This window comes from Larimichthys crocea, chromosome II, assembly GCF_000972845.2.
Source record: "Larimichthys crocea isolate SSNF chromosome II, L_crocea_2.0, whole genome shotgun sequence".
NCBI classification, from domain to species: domain Eukaryota; kingdom Metazoa; phylum Chordata; class Actinopteri; family Sciaenidae; genus Larimichthys; species Larimichthys crocea.
In genome coordinates this window covers 5,455,488-5,478,834 of record NC_040012.1, presented here as the reverse complement: position 1 = coordinate 5,478,834, position 23,347 = coordinate 5,455,488, and the positions used below count along the sequence as shown (strand labels likewise).

The 23,347-nt window shown below is 41.8% G+C and overlaps 3 protein-coding genes across 3 annotated transcripts; all 3 read left to right on the top strand.

Annotated features, from left to right (window-relative positions):
• Positions 1–1,084: 1,084 nt before the first annotated feature.
• Positions 1,085–2,760, top strand: LOC109140473 (tripartite motif-containing protein 16; the record flags this gene model as incomplete). The annotated part of the gene is made up of 1 exon (XM_027289824.1): positions 1,085–2,760. A coding segment is annotated over one exon (1,101 nt), but the record flags the coding sequence as incomplete, so codon positions are not given.
• Positions 2,761–6,299: 3,539 nt separating this feature from the next.
• On the top strand, positions 6,300–10,582 carry LOC109136664 (tripartite motif-containing protein 16). The gene is given in 2 exon segments (XM_027289805.1): positions 6,300–6,974; positions 8,147–10,582. A coding segment is annotated over 1 exon segment (1,683 nt). The 5' UTR covers positions 6,300–6,974; positions 8,147–8,244; the 3' UTR covers positions 9,928–10,582.
• Positions 10,583–10,747: 165 nt separating this feature from the next.
• Positions 10,748–13,380, top strand: LOC109140472 (tripartite motif-containing protein 16). Its single transcript, XM_027289813.1, has one exon. The coding sequence runs from the start codon at positions 11,115–11,117 to the stop codon at positions 12,777–12,779; it is 1,665 nt and encodes a 554-aa protein (XP_027145614.1). The 5' UTR covers positions 10,748–11,114; the 3' UTR covers positions 12,780–13,380.
• Positions 13,381–23,347: the final 9,967 nt, after the last annotated feature.

Below are 23,347 nucleotides of genomic sequence, written 5' to 3'. Positions count from 1 at the left end.
CATATTGAATTTTATCACCTTTCAGCAGTGATTAATGTCTTGCCTTCTGTGTTGTGTTTGAATTATTGTAATCATAAAATTTGATAAATTATAATACAGGATTAACATACTATCAGTGTTTTTCAATGAGCTCCATTGTAAACAAGTGTTAACACACAGTCTCTCTGAAAGCGCTCCTCTTCCTGGACTGAACCAAAGCTTGATACCCCCCCCCTTCTTCTCTGCTCTCAAACACAGCCAGCTCCACTCTGTCCATGTTTCCTTGTTCCCTCCCCTTCAGATCTCCAGTGTTGATAGGTCAGACAGTCGTTGTCACAGAGAGCTGAAATGGCGCAGAAGCTCCAGCTGGCGGGAAATTATTCTTGTTCGATCTGTCTGGATCTACTGAAGGATCCGTGACTATTCCCTGTGGACACAGCTACTGCATGAACTGTATTCAAAACTTCTGGGATGGAGAGGATGAGAAGAGAATCCACAGCTGCCCTCAGTGTAGGCAGACCTTCACACCGAGGCCTGTCCTGTGAAAAAACACATGTTAGCAGTTTAGTGGATAGAAGAAGACTGGACTCCAAGCTGCTCCTGATGATCACTGCTATGCTGGACCTGAAGATGTGTGCCTGTGATTTCTGCACTGGGAGAAAACTGAAAGCTCTGAAGTCCTGTCTGGTCTGTCTGGTCTCTTACTGGAGAAACACCTCCAGCCTCATTATGATTGCCATTAAAAAACAGCTGTGGAGCCCTCCAAGAAGCTCCAGGAAACATCTGCTCTCGTCATGATGAGGTGATGAGATGTTCTGCCGTACTGATCAGCAGTGTATCTGTTATCTCTGCTCTGTGGATGAACATAAAGGCCACGACACAGTCTCAGCTGCAGCAGAAAGGACTGAGAGGCAGAGAGAGCTCGAGGTGAGTCGACTAAACATCCAGCAGAGAATCCAGGACAGAGAGAAGATGTGAAGGAGCTCCACAGGAGGTGGAGGCTATCAACTGGCTCTGCTGATAAAGCAGTAGTAGGGACAATGAGAAGATCTTCACTGAGCTGATCCGTCTCATGGAGAAAAGAAGGTCTGCTCCAGCTGCAGCAGAAAGGACTGAGAGGCAGAGAGAGCTCGAGGTGAGTCGACTAAACATCCAGCAGAGAATCCAGGACAGAGAGAAAGATGTGAAGGAGCTCCGACAGGAGGTGGAGGCTATCAATGGCTCTGCTGATAAAGCAGTAAGGGACAATGAGAAGATCTTCACTGAGCTGATCCGTCTCATGGAGAAAAGAAGGTCTGATGTGAAGCAGCAGGTCAGATCCCAGCAGGAAACTGAAGTGAGTCGAGTCAAAGATCTTCAGAAGAAGCTGGAGCAGGAGATCACTGAGCTGAAGAGGAAAGACGCTGAGCTGAAACAACTCTCACACACAGAGGACCACAACCAGTTTCTACACAACTACCCCTCACTGTCACGACTCAGCCAATCTACAGACTCATCCAGCATCAATATCCGTCCTCTGAGGTACTTTGAGGATGTGACAGCTGCTGTGTCAGAGCTCAGAGATAAACTTCAGGATGTTCTGAGTGACCAATGGACAAACATCTCACGGACAGTGAGTAAAGTCAATGTTTTATTGTCACCATTAGAGATCAAGACCAAATCCGAGTTCCTAAAGTATTCACGTGAAATCACACTGGATCCAAATACAGCATACACAAAAATGTCATTATCTGAGGGGAACAGAAAAGCAACAGCAAAGTTAGTAAACCAGTCTTATTCTCGTCATCCAGACAGATTCACTTCATGTTGTCAGGTCCTCAGCACAGAGAGTCTGACTGGACGTTGTTACTGGGAGGTGGAGTGGAAAGGAAAAGGAGTTATTGTAGCAGTCACATACAAGAATATCAGCAGAGCAGGGAGCTCAGATGAATGTAAATTTGGATTTAATGACAAATCTTGGGCAATGAATTATAATGAAAACATTTATTCATTTGTCTACAACAAAGTCCAAACTCCTGTCTCAGGTCCTCAGTCCTCCAGAGTTGGAGTGTACCTGGATCACAGTGCAGGTATTCTGTCCTTCTACAGCGTCTCTGAAACCATGACTCTCCTCCACAGAGTCCAGACCACGTTCACTCAGCCTCTCTATGTTGGACTTGCATTTAATTATCTTGGAGACACTGCTGAGTTCTGTAAACTCAAATAGACACAAGTAAAGTCAAGCAGCAATACCAAACTGTAGAAATACCTTTTCCATTAAAAATTTTACTTTTGTAAAAATACCAAAGTATAAACAACAGTCTAACAGAGTCTAAAGAGAGAAAGTACCGGTCCTTCCTTTATCATAAATTTTTGTTCTCATTTATTTTGTAAATAAATGTATCAGATTTTGGCAGATTGTTGTTGTTGTAATCAATGTAAAAATGAATTACAGCAACTTATTTTAAAACAGTCTGTGATTATTATCATTAATAATATCATTAATTCATTTTTTTATATGGTCTGAGAGAAAACTAGAATCTAGTCTTCTGCACCTCCTCCTGACTCTGTTGTTAGGCTCTGATTGCTGTGACATTTCTTCACCTGTCAATCAAACATTATGGGCGGTACTTTCACATTGTTTCATTGGTTTTTCTGTAAATGTTTGAGTTTCTTTACGTCGACCAAATGTTGTATTCAACCTATAAAATAGTTACATTGACACATTATAAAACTGTAATTACTGATGGGATGTGTGAACAAAGTGAAGCTTTACAGAATGAATAAACCAACATGAACAAAGTCTTTTCTTCTGGTCTTCATTCCAGGGTCTCATACAAAGCTGACGGACAAAATGTCACACTAACATGTGATGATGTGAATCATATTTGTAAAGTGGAAACTCTTCTCTCCCATCTTTCCCATGTGACCTGAATGCAGCATCAGTGTTACAGGCTGTGACTCCTGTTGAACAGACTGACATAGTGTGATATTACATAGATTCAAATCTGTCTTTACTGATGTTGTTTGTTGTTTCCTGCAGTGAACATCACAGCAGGTGAACGAGGGAAATGTGAAAACTGATGAACGACACAAGAGGGCGCCTTCATCCTGATAACCAGGGATGTAGTGGAGGTTAAAGCTCCTCAGCTCAGGTTGTCTGCATGTTTTAGACCAGGATTCTAAAGCTGAGTACAAACTTTCTAATTGTGTCAAACATCATGGTCAGTAGTCAAAAAACAAAGTTATAGACTTCTTCATTTTAAATGGCACATTGTCACAAAGTGTAGGGTGAAGCAATTTCAGCTTCCCTCCATATCCTGATAAATCACACGTCCACAGCCTGAGGTCATCATGTTCAGATATCTTTGACATTATTGTAGAGCAGAATCCATCAAACCCATATGCTCTGCAGATGGATGCCAATAAGCTGCTTAACCTCAGTGCCCAATAAGTGGAGCAGTTCTTGGATATTTGCCCTGCACATGCCTTTCATGTTTTGGAGCTTAGCCAGCAGAGTTTCTCTTGTAGTTGGATACAACTGATCAAATCGCAGTCAAGTCGCACACACTCAGACTTGACTTGAGACTCAAAATCTGGGACTTTTGGGAATCGTTGTCTCCTTCATTATCACGCGTAATTACACATCTGGGGCCACAAATAACTGCAAGCAGCGGCACCAATGTCATGGTGAGTGACACCTGCAGCTGGTGTGCCATTTGTCAGAAATCTTAACTTTACACAACACCCAAACAACAACAAAAATCTGCTGCATCAAAATAAAGAATGATGGATCGACCACATCAAACTTTATCAGGCACCATTTGGAAAGACTGTGTTTCTACAGTAGCCCAGAACAGACAAACTAAATACTGACTCTAGACAGAGCCTTTCAAGTGTTCTTTTACACTAGGAAGGTGAGGGTGATGCAGCGATTACAACATGAGATGCAACTAAAGTCTACACACTGGACCTTTAACTTGTTTAGATCGGCGTTCACATGCTGACTTAATAAACTTAATTCAGGACTAATTAGCCCTAGTATTGAGTAGTATTGGGAGTTCAGCTTCATTCAGTGAAGCAATCTGACTACATGCTAATCCAGATGTTGAAGTGCCTCCTAAACAGAAGTGGACACAATAACACAAAGTCAAAATCACAGATTTCATTACGGTTTATAATTCTGTGAAGGTTCTCAGTCAGGTCATCTTTCTTCAAGAAAGGTTAAGTCTGGGGCAACTGGACTTGTTTGTAGCTCCGTGAAGTCGTTTCGCCTCTCATCTAAGAAGCTTCTTCAGTTCTGACTGCATGGTGGGGGGTCTGTGTGTTTACACTAGGAAAGCTCGTAGATGTCTTGCCTGTCCAAGATGCAAACATCATTGTCATTAAAGGAGTGTCTCTTGTCTTTAAGATGTAGGTGTCAGACCTGGACTTAAGGAGGACTCAGATGCAGATAAATGACCGACTGGGCAGAACTTTATTTGGAGAACTCCAACACTGAGTGACACAAAGAATAGACTATGAAAAATTACACTAGAGTTAAAAATAAAGATACGTTTTCAAGAATATACTCTACAAAACAAAACCACTCCGAAGAGGGAAAAAACATAAAAGCAAAGAGGAAAAAGTTAACAGATAATCACTCCACAAAGGGAGGACAAAAGCTAAGTCTGCTATAAAACTGAACAGAAAACAATGACCATAAACTATGAAATATACAACAAAAAAATCACTCACGTGGAGGCAAAATACGACAAGCACACGTTACATGGGGAAGCAAGGTAGCTCAAGGACTGTGGAAAAGACTGGCTGGGGTGAACGACTAGAACGAAACACTCAGGACAAAGGGAGACGCAGACTATAAGACACATGAGGGCAATGGGAAACAGGTGGACACAATCAGGAATCAGGGAAGACAAGCCGACTGGTGACACATGAGGAAGGGCAAGTGACCTGAAACCAGAGGAGAGTTACTCTTCAAAATAAAACAGAAAATGACAAGACAAGACAAAAACCCAGCTTGACCTCACCGCGTGACAGTATGAAAACTGCAGAGTCTAGTCCCGATGAATTGGCACCAGTACACCAGATTGCTTTATGGGTCTTTATAGATCTACAAACAGTCCTGTTTCCCCAGACTAAACTTTTTTTTGATTTACAGTTTATAGTTTCTTTGAGGTTCAGGTGTGTTTTCTCAGACATGCAGTGATCTGTTTGAGGTTTATAAGATGTGTTTCTTATTACAAACAGTTGACGGCCACCTGAAAACTGATGCACAGCACAAGAGGGGGCGCCTTCATCCTGATAATCAGGGATGTAGTGGAGGTTAGAGGAGTTTTCGTTAATGATTTGGGTTGATGAAATAATATGCATAATAATATGCATAGTAATCATGCTGTGCTCCCACAGAGATACTGTGATACTGGGTTTGATGATAAATCCTGTCAATGGGTTTCTACACATATCGGTGCCATCTTGGCAGATGAATATGCAAAAGGAGCAACAAGGAAAAGAGAAAAGAAAAGTATGGTCTATGCTTTACACTTGAAGTATCCTGCAGGACCTTGTATTCAGGTGCAAAGTTGAGTCTAGGCGTCACAATTTACAAAGACAAAAGGAGCTGATGACTTATGTTAAGGAGGGGGGAAACTATGCATCACAGTTTACAAAGACAAAAGGAGCTGATGACTTATGTTAAGGAGGGGGGAAGCTATGCATCACTATTTACAGAGACAAAAGGAGCTGATGTCCTATATGAAGAAGGGGGGAGGTTGTGCATCTCCAGTGATTGAAACAAGGACATTGAATTTACTATTACAGTTCTTACACATATTTTTACAGCCACTTCTTTTTCAATGTAAGCTGCTTTTCAAAACATTTTTATTAACTTTATTGCAAAATACAATACAAATAAGCATATTCAAATACAACTACAAAAGTTGTTGCTTTCAGAATTGAGCGTAGCATTTCTTACATTCAAGAAGAATAGGATATAAACAGAACAACAATATAAAGCAAAACAATGGAAAGAAAGAAAAAAAACTTATAGGGGATCAATCAAAAGTAAAAGTTGATAAACTGTCATACAGCAATAGGGCTTTCTTTGATTTCACAAGTTTTAAAGAATCAAAGTAAAGGTGCAGTTCTTTTAGAAAAATGTTGAAACGTGGGGTATTTTTTAAGAATTTACATTTGTGTAGAAAGTATTTGGCGAATATAACCAAATTATTTATGTTATATTCTAGTTTTCTGTCCTCCATTATGAAACTAAATCTCACATTATTGTAAGTCACGGGCGGCACATCTATATTATTATAGGTTAACCAGTTAAGTCTTTCCAAAACAAATCAGATAGATTGCAAGAAAACATTAAATGTTCAAGTGTTCTTACTTCTGTTTTACAAAAAGCACATTCATTACAGTCCAAATTAAATATAAGTCTTAAAAATTCCCTGCAAGAATAAAATGTCATTTATTGTTTTGAAGTGTACCTCTTTCGCTTTAGTAGAGATAGCAAAACTAAGAAATGTACATCTAATTCTCTTGGTATTCAACGTGGAGTATTCCTTTAACATTATGTTTTCTTTTGAGGGAGAAAGGAAAAAAATCTTTGGTGAGAGTAGATCTCAAACATTTGTTGTTACCCTTTTTCTCTAATAAAGGTTGGTTATTTATGGACAGGGTGTGTAGTTCAGGTGTTATCGGCATGTACATTAAAGTTCCCTTAATCATACAGATGAGAGCCTGTGGAATTGCTTTAATTACAGCCCAGTAGTCGTTTCTGGAACATTCAATATTATATTTATGACTAAAATCATCAAAATCTAATAAGTTGCTTATGGCGGGAGAAAAGGTCTTTCCTTGTGGGTCAGTGGACGGAGTCGCCGTTGCTGTAATTACACGGTTTGGCCACTATGTGGAGGAATCGACGCTCCTCCCCCTGGAGCTCACATTTAAAAGCAGAAGAAGAAGAAATTTGAAATCACTTCCTGTGTATTAGCGCTGTTCGAGCAGAGGTAAGTCGAGCTGTTACAATGTTGTTACAATGTTGTTACAATGTTGTTACAATGTTGTTTAAACGTTGTTTAAACGTTGTTACAATGTTGTTTAAACGTTGTCGTAATGTTTATCCATCCGTTATTTCTGTTCCCGCTTCTCCTCATCAGGGTCCCGGTCTGTCGTAATGTTTATCTCAGGCTCTAAAATGCGGTCACTGCGGAGACGACGACGGTGTTTCGGTTAAACGAGCGACCGTGTTTAACTCGGCGTCAGCCGTTAGCGCTTGGTCGTGATAGTTAGGAACAGAAACACACTCAGATGTCTCGTGAATTAGTTTTCATCAACGTTACGATGTTTTTAAAAATAAATAAATACCCGCTTCTTCTGATTCGTGTCTCGTTGCCACGTTACGTTTCTACTTCCTGTGTTCGGCTGGCGGTCACCAGTTAACACGGTCGCTCATTACACCGAAACACCGGCAAGGCCCGTGTAAACAAACAACGAGTAGCTGTAGTTATTCTGGATTTAAAAAAAAAGCAACGATACGTTTACATTTGTTTCAATGAGTCAGATTTATACACCACTAAACTCCATGTGGAGTAAAAAAGGCTTTGTTTGGCTGTAATGTCTATGTCATAACATACTTACTGTTTTATTTATATTATTATTATTATTATTATTATTATGAGTATAATCTGATATATTCAAATTTTAAATAATTAAATTATAATAATTAATATAATTTTAATTTAATTGTTTCATTATTAAATAATTTCCCCCTGGGATTATTAAAGTATTTCTGATTCATACTATACCTGATTGTATTTCTAGAATATTGACAATAGAATATAATAGATACTTTGTGTTTATGTATTTACATATTCATAAAGGTCATAGACATGTTTATGTGGAGAGATGGTGGAGGGTTGGGCAGCCACACAAAGCTGTGTTAGCAGTTTAGGAGTTCAGTCCAGCACTACTACTACTACTACTACTACTACTACTACTACTACTACTACTACTACCACCACCCTCCATATATTACACCAATATTCCATAATATTAATAACAGACCAATAGACTAAACATTCTTCTATTCCTGTCAATATTTGTAGTGTCAGACACACTGTGTTTCTAAATGTAATGAAGCAAGCTCAACACTTATGTTTCCTTGTTTCCTCTTTTTCAGATCTACAATTTGAAGGCAGGCGTAAAGGATCAGAGCTCAAAATATTTTGAGTTTTAAGAAAGTAAAAAGTCATAAAGCTACCGTCACAGAGAGCTGAAATGGTGCACGAAGGAGTTCAGCTGGACCTTGAAACCTTCTCTTGTTCAATCTGTCTGGATCTACTGAAGGATCCAGTGACTATTCCCTGTGGACACAGCTACTGCATGAACTGTATTAAATCCAACTGGGATCTAATGGATAACAGGAACATCTACAGCTGCCCTCAGTGTAGGCAGACCTTCACACCGAGGCCTGTCCTGGTGAAAAACACCATGTTAGCAGCTTTAGTGGAGGAACTGAAGAAGACTGGACTCCAAGCTGCTCCTGATGATCACTGCTATGCTGGACCTGAAGATGTGGCCTGTGATGTCTGCACTGGGAGAAAACTGAAAGCTCTGAAGTCCTGTCTGGTCTGTCTGGTCTCTTACTGTGAGAAACACCTCCAGCCTCACTTTGAATCCTCTGCCTTTGAGAAACACAAGCTGGTGGAGCCCTCCAAGAAGCTCCAGGAGAACATCTGCTCTCGTCATGATGAGGTGATGAAGATGTTCTGCCGTACTGATCAGCAGTGTATCTGTTATCTCTGCTCTGTGGAAGAACATAAAGGCCACGACACAGTCTCAGCTGCAGCAGAAAGGACTGAGAGGCAGAGAGAGCTCGAGGTGAGTCGACTAAACATCCAGCAGAGAATCCAGGACAGAGAGAAAGATGTGAAGGAGCTCCAACAGGAGGTGGAGGCTATCAATGGCTCTGCTGATAAAGCAGTGGAGGACAGTGAGAAGATCTTCACTGAGCTGATCCGTCTCATGGAGAAAAGAAGGTCTGATGTGAAGCAGCAGGTCAGATCCCAGCAGGAAACTGAAGTGAGTCGAGTCAAAGATCTTCAGGAGAAGCTGGAGCAGGAGATCACTGAGCTGAAGAGGAAAGACGCTGAGCTGGAGAAGCTCTCACACACAGAGGACCACAACCAGTTTCTACACAACTACCCCTCACTGTCACGACTCAGCCAATCTACAGACTCATCCAGCATCAATATCCGTCCTCTGAGGGACTTTGAGGATGTGACAGCTGCTGTGTCAGAGCTCAGAGATAAACTACAGGACGTTCTGAGGGACCAACGGACAAACATCTCACTGACAGACACTGAAGTCCATGTTTCACTGTCAGGACCAGAACCAGAGCCCAAGACCAGAGCTGAGTTCTTAAAATATTCACGTGAACTCACACTGGATCCAAACACAGCAAACACACAGCTGTTATTATCTGAGGGGAACAGAAAAGTGACATTAATGTAACAACCTCAGTCTTATTCTAGTCACCCAGACAGATTCACTTATTGGGATCAGGTCCTGAGTAGAGAGAGACTGACTGGACGTTGTTACTGGGAGGTGGAGAGGAGAGGAGGAGGAGTTGATGTAGCAGTCACATACAAGAATATCAGCAGAGCAGGGAGCTCAGATGAATGTGGATTTGGATACAATGACAAATCTTGGAGGTTATATTGTGACACAAACAGATATAACTTTTGGTACAACAAAGTCCAAACTCCCGTCTCAGGTCCTCAGTCCTCCAGAGTTGGAGTGTACCTGGATCACAGTGCAGGTATTCTGTCCTTCTACAGCGTCTCTGAAACCATGACTCTCCTCCACAGAGTCCAGACCACGTTCACTCAGCCTCTCTATGCTGGACTTCGGTTTTACTATTCTTTTGGAGACACTGCAGAGTTGTGTAGACTGAAATAGACAGAAGTCATTTAAGGGTTAAATGCTGTCATTTGATTGTTGTAACATGTCTTCACCTGTCAATCAAACATTATGGGCGGTACTTTGCCCTCTTCTCATTGGTCGTTGTGTAAATGTTTGAGTTTCTTTAGGTGGAGCTCCTCCCTGTGTCTGTTTAGCCATGGAGGCTATCACTGCTCATGATGACTTTAGTTAACCTGAACTGACATGAAAATATAAACTTCTCTGTCATTTCAATGATTGTTGGATATTTTTGTTGTATTTTGTTGCATGTTTTATGTATTTGTACACTGTTTGGCTTTCACTGTATGAGAGAAAACATCAGACACTTTTTTATCAAAGATATTTTGTTCTCAATAATTTTTTAGCCTAATCTATCATGACATTTACATTTATATGTTTGGGAGATTAAGTGTTGTTGTAAATGATGTACAAATGAAGCTCTATATAGTGTTATAAAACTGTAATTATCATGTTCATAATCAATAAGGAGATAATTGATTGTTTTCTTGTACATAGCTGAGATTCTGGTCAAACAAACTGATTGTGTGGATGAAGTGAATCTGTACATGAAATCATTGAACAAGAGTCACTGAACAGACTTTACTGATGGGATGTGTGAACAAAGTGAAGCTTTACAGAATGAATAAACCAACATGAACAAAGTCTTTTCTTCTGGTCTTCATTCCAGGGTCTCATACAAAGCTGACGGACAAAATGTCACACTAACGTGTGATGATGTGAATCATATTTGTAAAGTGGAAAGTCTTCTCTCCCACCTTTCCCATGTGACCTGAATGCAGCATCAGTGTTACAGGCTGTGACTCCTGTTGAACAGACTGACATAGTGTGATGTTACATAGATTCAAATCAGTTCAGTGTTTTTCAATGAGCTCTATTGTAAACAAGTGTTAACACACAGTATCTCTGTCAAAGCGCTCCTCTTCCTGGACTGAACCAAAGCTTGATAACCCCTCCCTCTTCTTCCTGCTCTCAAACACAGCCAGCTCCACTCTGTCCACATGTTTCCTTGTTCCCTCCCCTTCAGATCTCCAGTTTGAAGATGGGTGGAACCAACACGTCAGGCCCCGTTCACTGCAGAGACACATGTTGTTGAGATCAGAGCTCAGACTAGTTTCATTTCTGAGGAAGTGAAACTCAGACAGTCGTTGTCACAGAGAGCTGAAATGGCGCAGAAAGGAGCTCAGCTGGCCCGGGAAACTATTTCTTGTTCGATCTGTCTGGATCTACTGAAGGATCCGGTGACTATTCCCTGTGGACACAGCTACTGCATGAAGTGTATTCAAAACTTCTGGGATGGAGAGGATGAGAAGAGAATCCACAGCTGCCCTCAGTGTAGGCAGACCTTCACACCGAGGCCTGTCCTGGTGAAAAACACCATGTTAGCAGCTTTAGTGGAGGAACTGAAGAAGACTGGACTCCAAGCTGCTCCTGATGATCACTGCTATGCTGGACCTGAAGATGTGGCCTGTGATGTCTGCACTGGGAGAAAACTGAAAGCTCTGAAGTCCTGTCTGGTCTGTCTGGCCTCTTACTGTGAGAAACACCTCCAGCCTCATCATGATGTAGCTCCATTAAAGAAACACAAGCTGGTGGAGCCCTCCAAGAAGCTCCAGGAGAACATCTGCTCTCGTCATGATGAGGTGATGAAGATGTTCTGCCGTACTGATCAGCAGTGTATCTGTTATCTCTGCTCTGTGGATGAACATAAAGGCCACGACACAGTCTCAGCTGCAGCAGAAAGGACTGAGAGGCAGAGAGAGCTCGAGGTGAGTCGACTAAACATCCAGCAGAGAATCCAGGACAGAGAGAAAGATGTGAAGGAGCTCCAACAGGAGGTGGAGGCTATCAATGGCTCTGCTGATAAAGCAGTGGAGGACAGTGAGAAGATCTTCACTGAGCTGATCCGTCTCATGGAGAAAAGAAGGTCTGATGTGAAGCAGCAGGTCAGATCCCAGCAGGAAACTGAAGTGAGTCGAGTCAAAGATCTTCAGGAGAAGCTGGAGCAGGAGATCACTGAGCTGAAGAGGAAAGACGCTGAGCTGGAGAAGCTCTCACACACAGAGGACCACAACCAGTTTCTACACAACTACCCCTCACTGTCACGACTCAGCCAATCTACAGACTCATCCAGCATCAATATCCGTCCTCTGAGGTACTTTGAGGATGTGACAGCTGCTGTGTCAGAGCTCAGAGATAAACTACAGGACGTTCTGAGGGACCAACGGACAAACATCTCACTGACAGACACTGAAGTCCATGTTTCACTACCAGAACCAGAGCCAAAGACCAGAGCTGAGTTCTTAAAATATTCACGTGAACTCACACTGGATCCAAACACAGCACACACACAGCTGTTACTGTCTGAGCGGAACAGAAAAGCAACATTAATGAGAGAAGACCAGTTTTATCTTTGGCATCCAAGCAGATTCAGTTACAGGTCTCAGGTCCTGAGTAGAAAGAGTCTGACTGGTCGTTGTTACTGGGAGGTGGACTGGAGTGGAGGAGGTTATATAGCAGTCGCATACAAGAATATTAGCAGAGACTTTTCTGATGAAAGTAGATTCGGATTTAATAACAAGTCTTGGGCTTTAAGATGTGAAAAAAACAATTACAAGTTTTTGCATAACAATGTCCAAACTCCCGTCTCAGGTCCTCTGTCCTCCAGAGTTGGAGTGTACCTGGATCACAGTGCAGGTATTCTGTCCTTCTACAGTGTCTCTGAAACCATGACTCTCCTCCACAGAGTCCAGACCACGTTCACTCAGCCTCTCTATGTTGGACTTTGGCCTTTTGGCGGAGGCAGTGCTGAGTTGCGTAAACTCAAATAGACGGAAGTCATTTAAGGGACAGATGGTTAAACTGGTCGTACTTTGACATCTTCTCATTTGTTGCTCTGTAAATGTTTGACTTCATTTCAATGAAAATATGAACTTCTCTGTGATTTAAATCTTTTTTGAATTTGTACTGATGTATTTGTATGTTGTTTCTTTTCCAGCGCATGATAGAAAGCATCAGAATTTAGCGTTACATTTACATGCATTTTCTTTCCATTTTATCAATTTACAAATGAAGTATCATAAAACTTTAATTATCACAATCATAATCAATAAGGAGATGATTGATTGTTTTCTTGTACATAGCTGATTCTGGTCAAACCAACTGATTGTGTGGATGAAGTGAATCTGTACATGAAATCATTGAACAGACCTAACCAAAGGTTTAAATGATGAATAAAGGTTTCTTTTCACAGATGAAGTCTTTTCTTCATACGAAGCTGATGGACAAAATGTGAAACTAGTATGAGAGTATATAAATGAGGCAGTCCTGCTTGTGAAATATCACAAAGTTCAGCATTCATGTTTAGAGCAGAACAGCATTTGTCAGTTCAGTCTCAACTTTCCTCATTAAACCGGCTTTGTCACAGAGAAATGAGCAGAGTTTTCTGTCACTTGTTGCTTTTTACCACCAAGGATTCATCTGTGCACTTAGTCATTGAAGAGGATTTATTACACAGACTTAAAAAAAAAAAAAAAGCTGGAAAGACAGTCAGGATTGATTTGGTCAAGCTTGAGCGTGAAGAAGTCCTGACAACTGTGATTGACTTATTGCACCATCACAGGTAAAGTTACTCCACCTTTTCCAGCACAGAATCTTTAGGAGTAATTTAATAACCGTAGAAATATCTATATGAAATGCTGCATTCAGTTAAATCAGAATCAACATCATAAAGACAACATGTTCAGTCTGATTTTTAAGCCATGAAGACACAATAAATTTATGTTGCCCCAGAGAAGTTTTCTCAGTCGTCACTTAACCAGTGAATGACTCAAACTGAGATAGTGATACTGCGGGCTACACTGAATTAAAGGTGCCAGTGATTCGATCTCTATTTAAATTTCTGCTTGATATGCAAGGCTGCCGAAGTCTCAGTGAAGTCTTTCCTGCAGTGAACATCACAGCAGGTTAACAAGAGCGCACCTTCATCCTGATAACCAGCGATGTAGATATCAGAAATGTGCTGCGTGGCTGTGATGACAGCACATTCATGTGTTATGTGTGGCTCTGAGAGGTTTAGAGAGTTCATCTCTGTTCAGTGGAACTTTAAAACAACTCATGGACATCTGAAACACGATGAGAAGCCCCAACTGGTTTTCTGGAAGAAAAAAAGTTTGGAAACCAGTGGATTCATCTTCAGCAACATGTTTCATTTTTCACGTAAAATCTCAATTTTAAACTACAGCTGTCAGATAAAGTGTAACTTTAGTGTCATGTGTGTTTTTGTGCTCTGGCTCTCTCTTCCTCAACACAAAGGACATACAGCACAGACCTACAGACTGTACACAATGAGTTCATACATTATACACACAGTACAGCTCGTAAACAAATACGACATCGTCTGTAGTGAAATAAAACCACCACGACACATGACCCAGTCACCTGCCAGCTCAGCTGCTCCCTGTTACTCATTGACCTCAGTATAGACAGTGAACCCTTGACTCTCATTCTTCAGATTATCAGTTGCTCAGTACAACCTTGTTAACATTTTCTCAGCTTCTTCTTGTTGTAATGACCGTCTGTCTTTTTTTATCCACCTGTCTGCCTTTAAGCTTAAAGCTGTTTGAAGTTTTGAAGAACTCATTACAAGTTTTGTACATAATCGCCAACTTCATATTGTGTCAAAGTTCAAAGTACAACTGGTTTTATTGCACAGTATCAACAGTAGATAACACACCCTGTCACCTGTATGAATGCACTCTGTGTTGAAAGTCTAACAACACTTCCCTCTCCCTGCAGTAAGTGAACAAGAGCAGAAAGAGGAGAGATCTGTTTCCCATCAGAGCAAAGAGATTCTTTCTGTTCAACTGAAACTATTTGACAGTCACTGTAACCGAGAGGTGAAATGGAGCAGCAAAGAAATCGACTGGACCAAGAAAAATTCTGCTGTTCGATCTGTCTGGATCTACTGAAGGATCCGGTGACTATTCCCTGTGGACACAGCTACTGCATGAAGTGTATTCAAAACTTCTGGGATGGAGAGGATGAGAAGAGAATCCACAGCTGCCCTCAGTGTAGGCAGACCTTCACACCGAGGCCTGTCCTGATGAAAAACACCATGTTAGCAGATTTAGTGGAGGAACTGAAGAAGACTGGACTCCAAGCTGCTCCTGATGATCACTGCTATGCTGGACCTGAAGATGTGGCCTGTGATGTCTGCACTGGGAGAAAACTGAAAGCTCTGAAGTCCTGTCTGGTCTAGCAGGGAGATACGGCTGCGAGAGAAAGACGCCGATCTGATGAACTCTACACACAGAGGACCACAATCCAGTTCTTAACACAATACCACTCAACTGTCACGACACTCAGCAATCTACAGACCTCATCCAGCATCACTATCCTCTCTGTTTCCTCTGAGGACTTTTGGGATGGATGTGCCAGCCTCGCTTGTGTCAGCGTCTCAGAGATACACTACACGCGACTTCTGAGGAGAGGAACTGACAAAACATCTCACTGACAGTGAGGTCATAGTCGATTTGCTTCACTTCCACAACCGCGCCAAAGACCAGAGCTGAACTTCTTAAAATTCACGTGAACTCACACTGGATCCAAACACAGCACACACACAGCTGTTTACTGTCTGCGAGGAACAGAAAAGCAACACTTAATGAGGAAGACCAGTTTTATCTTTGGCATCCAGCAGACTTCAGTTACAGGTCTCAGGTCTGAGTAGAAAGAGTCTGACTGGTCGTTGTTACGGGGTGCGGAGTGGTGAGTGGAGTGGAGGAGGTTATAAGCCGTCGCATACAAGAATATTCAGCAGAGGCTTTTCTGATGAAAGTAGATTCGGATTTTCATAACCAAGTCTTGGGCTTTAAGATGTGAAAAAAAACAATTACAAGTTTTGCCTAACAATGTCCAAAACTCCCGTCTCAGGTTCCTCGTCCTCCGAGTTGGAGTGTACCTGGATCACAGTGATTCTTCTGTCCTTCTACCGTGTCTCTGAAACCATGACTCTCCTCCACAGAGTCCAGACCACGTTCACTCAGCCTCTCTATGTTGGACTTTGGCCTTTTGGCGGATGGCAGTGCTGAGTTGCGTAAACTCAAATCGACGGAAGTCATTTAAGGGACAGATGGTTTAAACTGGTCGTTACTTGACATCTTCTCATTTGTTGCTCTTGTAAATGTTTGACTTCATTTCAATGAACAATATGAACTTCTCTGTGATTTAAATCTTTTTTGAATTTGTCTGATGCTTGTATGTTGTTTCTTTTCCAGCGCCATGATAGAAAGCATCAGAATTTGCGGTACATTACACGCATTTTCTTTCCATTTTATCATTTACAAATGAAGTAGCTCATAAAAACTCTTTAATTATCACAATCATAATCCATAAGGAGTGATTGATTGTTTTCTTGTACATAGCTGATTCTGGTCAAAACCTGATTGTGGGATGAAGTGATCTGTACATTAAATCATTGAACGACCTAACCAAAGGTTTTTAAATTGATGACTAACAGGTCTTCTTTTCACAGATGAAGTCTTTTCTTCATACGAAGTGATGGACAAATATGTGAAAACTAGTATGAGAGTATATACTGAGGCAGTCCTGCTTGTGACATATCACAAAGTTCAGCATTCATGTTTAGACGCAGAACCGCATTTGTCAGTTCCGTCTCAACTTTCTCATTAAACGGCTTTGTCACAGAGAAATGAGCACGGTTTTCTGTCACTTGTGCTTTTTACCCAAGGATTCATCTGTGCACTTGTCATTGAAGAGGATTTATTACACCAGACTTCAAAAAAAAAAAACAATGCTGGAAAGGACCAGTCAGAATTGATTTGTTTGGTCAAAGCTTGAGTGTGAAGCACAGTCTGGACAAACTGTGATGATTATTGCACCTACACAGTAAAGTTACTACCACTTTTCCACACCGAATCTTTAGCGAGTATTATAAACGCTTAGAATATCATATGAAACTCTGCATTCAGTTCAACTCAGAAATCAACTATCAAAGGACAAACCTGTTCCAGTCTGATTTTTAATCAGCATGAAGGCACAACAAATTTATGTTGCCCCAGAGAAGTTTTCTCAGTTGTCACTTAAAACAGTGAATGACCTGAGACAACCAGTGGAATTCATCTTCAGCAACATGTTTAAATTTTTCACGTAAAATCTCAATTTTAAACTACAGCTGTCAGGCTAAAGTGTAAACTTTAGGTCATGTGTGTTTTTGTGCTCTGGCTCTCTCTTCCTCAACACAAAGGACACACGCACAGACCTATAGGACTGTACACAATGAGTTCAACATATACACCAGTTACAGGTAAACAAATACGACATCGTCTGTAGTGAAAAATAAAAACCACCACGACACTGACCCAGTCACCTGCCAGCTCAGCTGTCCCTGTTACCTCATGTGACTCAGTATAGACATGTGAACCCTTGGACTCTCATCTTTCATTATCAGTTCCTCAGTACAACCGTTGTACATTTTCTCAGCTTCTTCTGTTGAATGACCGTCTGTCTTTTTTATCCACCTGTCTGTCTTTAAGCTTAAAGCTGTTTGAAGTTTTGCAAGAACTCATTACAAGTTTTGTACATAATCGCCAACTTCATATTGTGTCAAAGTCAAGTACAACTGGTTTTATTGCACAGTTATCAACAGTAGGATAACACACCTGTCACCTGTATGATGCACTCTGTGTGAAAGTCTAACAAACACTTCCCTCTCCCTGCAGTAAGTGACAAGAGCCAGAAAAGAGGAGAGATCTGTTTCCCATCAGCAAAGAGATTCTTTCTGTTCAATGAAACTATTTGACAGTCACTGTTACCGAGAGGTGAAATGGAGCAGCAAAGAAAATCGCCTGGACCAGAAAAATTCTGTGTCGATCTGTCTGGATCTACTGAAGGATCCGGGTGACTATTCCTGTGGACACAGCTACTGCATGAAGTGATATTCAAAAACTTTGCGGATGGAGAGGATGAGAAGAGAATCCACCGCTGCCCTCAGTGTAGGCAGACCTTCCACACCGAGGCCTGTCCTGAAGAAAAAACACATGTTAGCAGATTTAGTGGAGGAACTGAAGAAGACTGGACTCCAAGCTGCTCCTGATGATCACTGCCTATGCTGGACCTGAAGATGGCCCTGTGATGTCTGCACTGGAGAAACTGAAAGCTCTGAAAGGTCCTGCTGGCTGTCTGGTCTTCTTTATGTGAAGAAACACTTCAGCCTCATTACGAGGTGAGGTCCATTAAAGAACAAACAAGCTGGTGGAGCCCTCCAAGAAGTCCAGGAGAACATCTGCTCTCGTCAGATGAGGTGATGAAGATGTTTCTGCCGTACTGATCAGGCAGTGTATCTGTTATCTCTGCTCTGTGGATGAAATAAGGCCACGGACACAGTCTCGTGCAGCAGAAAGGACTGAGAGGCAGAGAGAGCTCGAGGTGAGTCGACTAAAATCCAGCAGAGGAATCCAGGACAAGAGAGACAATGTGAGGAGCTCCAACAGGAGGGGAGCAAGGCGCTGAGATAGCATGGAGGACAGTGAGAGATCTTACCTGAGCTGATCCGTCTCATGGAGAAAAGAAGGTCTGATGTGAAACGCAGCAGTCAGCCAGCAGGGAAACTGAAGGGTCGAGTCAAAGATCCTTCAGGAGAAGCTTGAGCAGGAGATCACTGAGCTGAAGAGGAAAGACGCTGAGCTGAGAAGCTCTCACACACAGCGGACCACAACCAGTTTCTACACAACTACCCCTCACTTCACGACTCACGCACCAATCTACAGACTCATCCAGCATCAATATCCGTCTCTGAGGGTACTTTGCGGATGTGACAGCTGCTGTGTCAGAGCTCAGAGATATTACTACAGGACGTTCTGCGGGGACCAATGGACAAACATCTCACTGACAGTGACTGAAGTCGATGTTTTACTGTCACAACAGAGGCCAACGACCAGAGCTGGATTCTTTAAAACTCTACGTGAACTCACTACTGGATCCAAAACACGCCACACACATGGCTGTTATTATTCTGAGGGAAACAGAAAGGCAACATTGATGACCCAAACATCCGTCTTATTCTCGTCATCCAGACAGCTTCACTTCATGTTGGAGGTTTGAACACAGAGAGATCTGACTGCAGACTTGTTTATGGCTAGAGGAGCGAGGAGTTGATTGTAGCAGTCATACCAAGAATATCAGCCAGAGCAGGGGGCTTAAACTTATTATGTATTTGGACTCAAGACAATCTTGGGCGTTAAGATTGTAGATCCAAACAGTACACATTTTTGGTTCACAATGTCCACAACTCCCGTCTCACGTCCTCGGTCCCCAAGGTTGGAGTGTACCTGGATCACAGGCACCGGATTCTGTCCTTCTACATGCGTCTCTGAACCCATGACTCTCCTCCACAGGAGTCCAGACACTTCACCAGGCCTCTCTTATTGACTGGACTTAGCTTACTATACTTATGAGACCCTGCAGAGAGTTTGGTAAACGTGAAATAGACAAAAGTCATTAAGGGTTTAACTCTGTCATTTTTTTGTGGCAGTTCTTCAACCTGTCAATTCACACATTATGGTAATCTTCATTACTAAGAACACGTTCCCTTATAATATTCTTCTCCCTTGGTTAAACACACACACACACACATATATATGTCGTGCATTTGTCTGTCCGCCGTCCGCTGAATGAGTAGGCTGCCCAAAGCGACAATGTGTCGCGGATCACAAAATACGTTCAATACTAACTAAATATTCACCTGCATGGTCTATCGAATTGGGTGATGCTTATTGTATCTAAACAATAATGAAGGGCTTCTCTTTCAGTTCAGAATCCCTGTATCCGCCGCAAGGCTTCTCCAGTCCCGGAGAAGTGTGCGTCAGAGCGCAGTGCCATTACGCACGGCCATCACTGTGTTTTTTACCTCATTAAAATCCACCTGAAAACTACTTGAAAGCTAACCATCCAGGTCTCGCGCCCCTTGGATGGTTGACGGATGGCACCCTGGGTCCGGGTCGACTAGCGAGACACCGTTCCTCCCCCGTTGGAGCCATTTGGTGTTAGCTCGGTACTTTTAAGCAACTGCTCCATATATGAAGGCTCGCTGCTGGGGCCGCAGCGTTCGTCAATCCCCGACCTGTGCGGCCCTTTCCGCATCTTAACTGGATTTTCTCTGCTCCTCCTTTCTCGTTTAGAAACCTCTGTCGTCCTAATTATTGTAATTAATATTAGTGCAACATGTATGTATGAAGATTATCTATAGAATGTATATGAGTCTATCCCTGTTCGGTTTCGTCACTTCTGAACTGTCATGAAGAGGCAAATATAACCCGCTATTAGCCAGTGCAACCCAAAGCCTATTCCAAATGGCTGGCAAATGGGCCGCAAGTCCCATTTGGGCTGCCTGGGCAAATGTTTGCAAAAGGCTCCAAAATAAACAAATACGAAAACATACAAAAAAAACAACCCGGATGCCACCGAGCCCAAATGTGCCGCCAGGATTGCGGACCGGCCCATCTGCATTTGCCCGTAGCACGACTGCCAGTCCGAGCTGCCCTGGGTGTTGTGGGGCACTCCTGTGAGGTTGAAGCGATGCTGAGGTTGGCTGTGATAAACTGATAAACAGCCTGCCTGCCTGTTTTTATGTTGCCACGCATTAAAAAGGGAGCCGAACTTCCTTGTCAGGAAACGGTATTGATCAGGGTATCGGGGGGGATTTGGCCCGTAGACGCAGTGTTAATGATGTCCTCATCAGTTTAATACTGCTGCAACGCAACGAGATTGTGAGCGGGGACTGAACTCGTTGTCACTCACTTTTCAGCTTCTCTATAGCATCCACACTTACACAAGGATGCCAAGTCTGACGTCAGTCAAGTTCATTAATTATTCAAGTTTCATTCAACTTCACTTTCAAGTATATTCAAAGTTACACTCCCTATTCAAAGTTCATCTCCATAGAATCGGTTCCAACATATTCAAGTTTCATTTTCAATCATTCAAGTCGTTCACTTCCTATATTCAAAGTTTCCATAAGATTTCACGTTTCACCATATCAAAGGAGTCAGCAATGATTCAAATCACTCCATATATTCAAAGTTTCGCTTCAATATATTCACAGGTTCATCTCCATATATTCAACCGTTTCATTATCAATATATTCAAGGTTCACTCCATATATTCAATTTCATTCAATATATTCAAGGTTCACTCCATATTTCAAAGTTGTATTACAATATTCAAGGTTCACTCCAATTTTCACGTTTCATTCAATTATATTCAAAGGTTTAATTTCCTGAACGGCATGCCATAATATGTATATATATATATTACAATTAACGCCGGTTTTGTTTATTCCGGTGGGGGGCCGCCAATTTTGGAGGTGGCAAATAGAGCTTTGTTTCCCAGATATATTAGTTGTGTTTTGTGTGACGGTGTATAGAGCATTTAAATTAAAGCCCTCACGGAGACTGCGCCCTGGGCGGTCTCGCCCACCTTGCCATAGCTAAAACCGGCCCTGCTTGTTTTAGTTTAGTTTACGGGCAAATCCGCCACCTCCAATATGCGCGACACGTTAACGTATCGCCGCAATGGACCAACCGCTCAATGATCTATTTGCCCTGTGCATATGTGCACCTTAAGCCAATAAAATGATGAATTTAAATATACTTTACCTCTGTGTTTATTCTGCAATATTTTGATCATTTTACATAAATAAATATTCATTATAGCTTCAGTCTCAGAAAAATGCATTTAATTTATTGATACATTATAGATAGATTAATCGCGATTAATCGCGCATTAATTACAGCAATGTTGCGATTAATAGTTATTTTTTTTAATCGATTGACAGCCCTAATATGAGATATATTATATTTATATTATCAATATAGATATATATATATTATATTAGAATATATATCTATTTTTATATATTATATTATATATATTAGTATGTATGTGTGTGTGGGTGTGTGTGTGTGGTGTGTGTTGTGTGTGTCTGTCTGTATGTATCTGTATGTATATATGTATGATTGTAGGTAAACGTTAGTGCTCTTTATTCAGAAACCCTCATGTCACATCTACATCATTTCAGGTCTGGTTTTTATAGACACAGATTAAATGTTAATAAATTAATTTCAATATTTATCATCCTCATCACAGTAACAGTGTTACACACATTAGTAGCTGTAAACACTCAGCATTACAAAAATACATACGTTGGTTTGGTGCTTACATAAGGAGTAAACATTTATAATCATCACTTTAAAAGTTACATACGTTGTTTTTGGTGCCTGTTTGTTTCCCAGATATATTAGTGTGTGTGTGAATGGGTGTATAAGAGACATTAACTTAAAGAACTTTGTAGAAAGGCGCTTTATGAAGTTCAGTCCATTTCCTGTTATTAGTTTACGGGCAGATCTGCCCGAACCAATATGGCGGCGCCGTTTACGTATCGCGACCAACGACCAACCCGCTCAATGCGGCGTCTATGTATATATGTCTGTGTATATATGTCTATGTATATATGTCTATGGTCCAGACCACGTTCACTCAGCCTCTCTATGCTGGACTTCGGTTATCCTGGTCTTTTGGAGCCACTGCAGAGTTGTGTAAAGTGAAATAGACAGAAGTCATTTAAGGGTTCAATTCTGTCATTTGATTGTTGTGACATTTCTTCACCTGTCAATCAAACATTATGGGTAATATCAGTACTGAAAACATTCCCTTATTAATTCTTCCCATTGATGTTAAACAGTATTTTTTAGACCTGAACGCTGCGCGCTCTGCGCATTCAAGCGCTAAGGTGAAACTCACTGAGGCATTACGCGGATCAATATCTCGGCAGCACATTGGTCGATTCTGATGATTGACATCTCTATCGACCAGTCAGAGTCAAGAGAATCGAGGGGTACCACCCAGAGTCACCTTTGAAACACCAATGACGATCCAGAATGACTTAAACCCAAAGATAGTATATGGTATGAAGCATGCATACTTCACTCTGAACCTCCCCGTGTCTGTATGTGAACATCCAGGACTCCGTGATTCATTTCAAACTAACACAGAGTCACAGGAGCAGACATCAGAGCTGGAATGTGACTTTTGACCACAGAACAGCGAAGATCAGACTTTATCTCCGTCATTTCGGTTTGCTGCATGTTCGGATCGTGCTGCAGACGCATCGATCAGCTGTGCTGCATCACGCTGCCTCTGAACAACAACACAGTATCTCTGTCAAAGCGCTCCTCTTCCTGGACTGAACCAAAGCTTGATAACCCCTCCCTCTTCTTCCTGCTCTCAAACACAGCCAGCATAGACATATATACATAGACGCCGCATTGAGCGCTGAATCGTACGTCGGCTTCGCCGCCATATTGGATCGGGCAGATCTGCC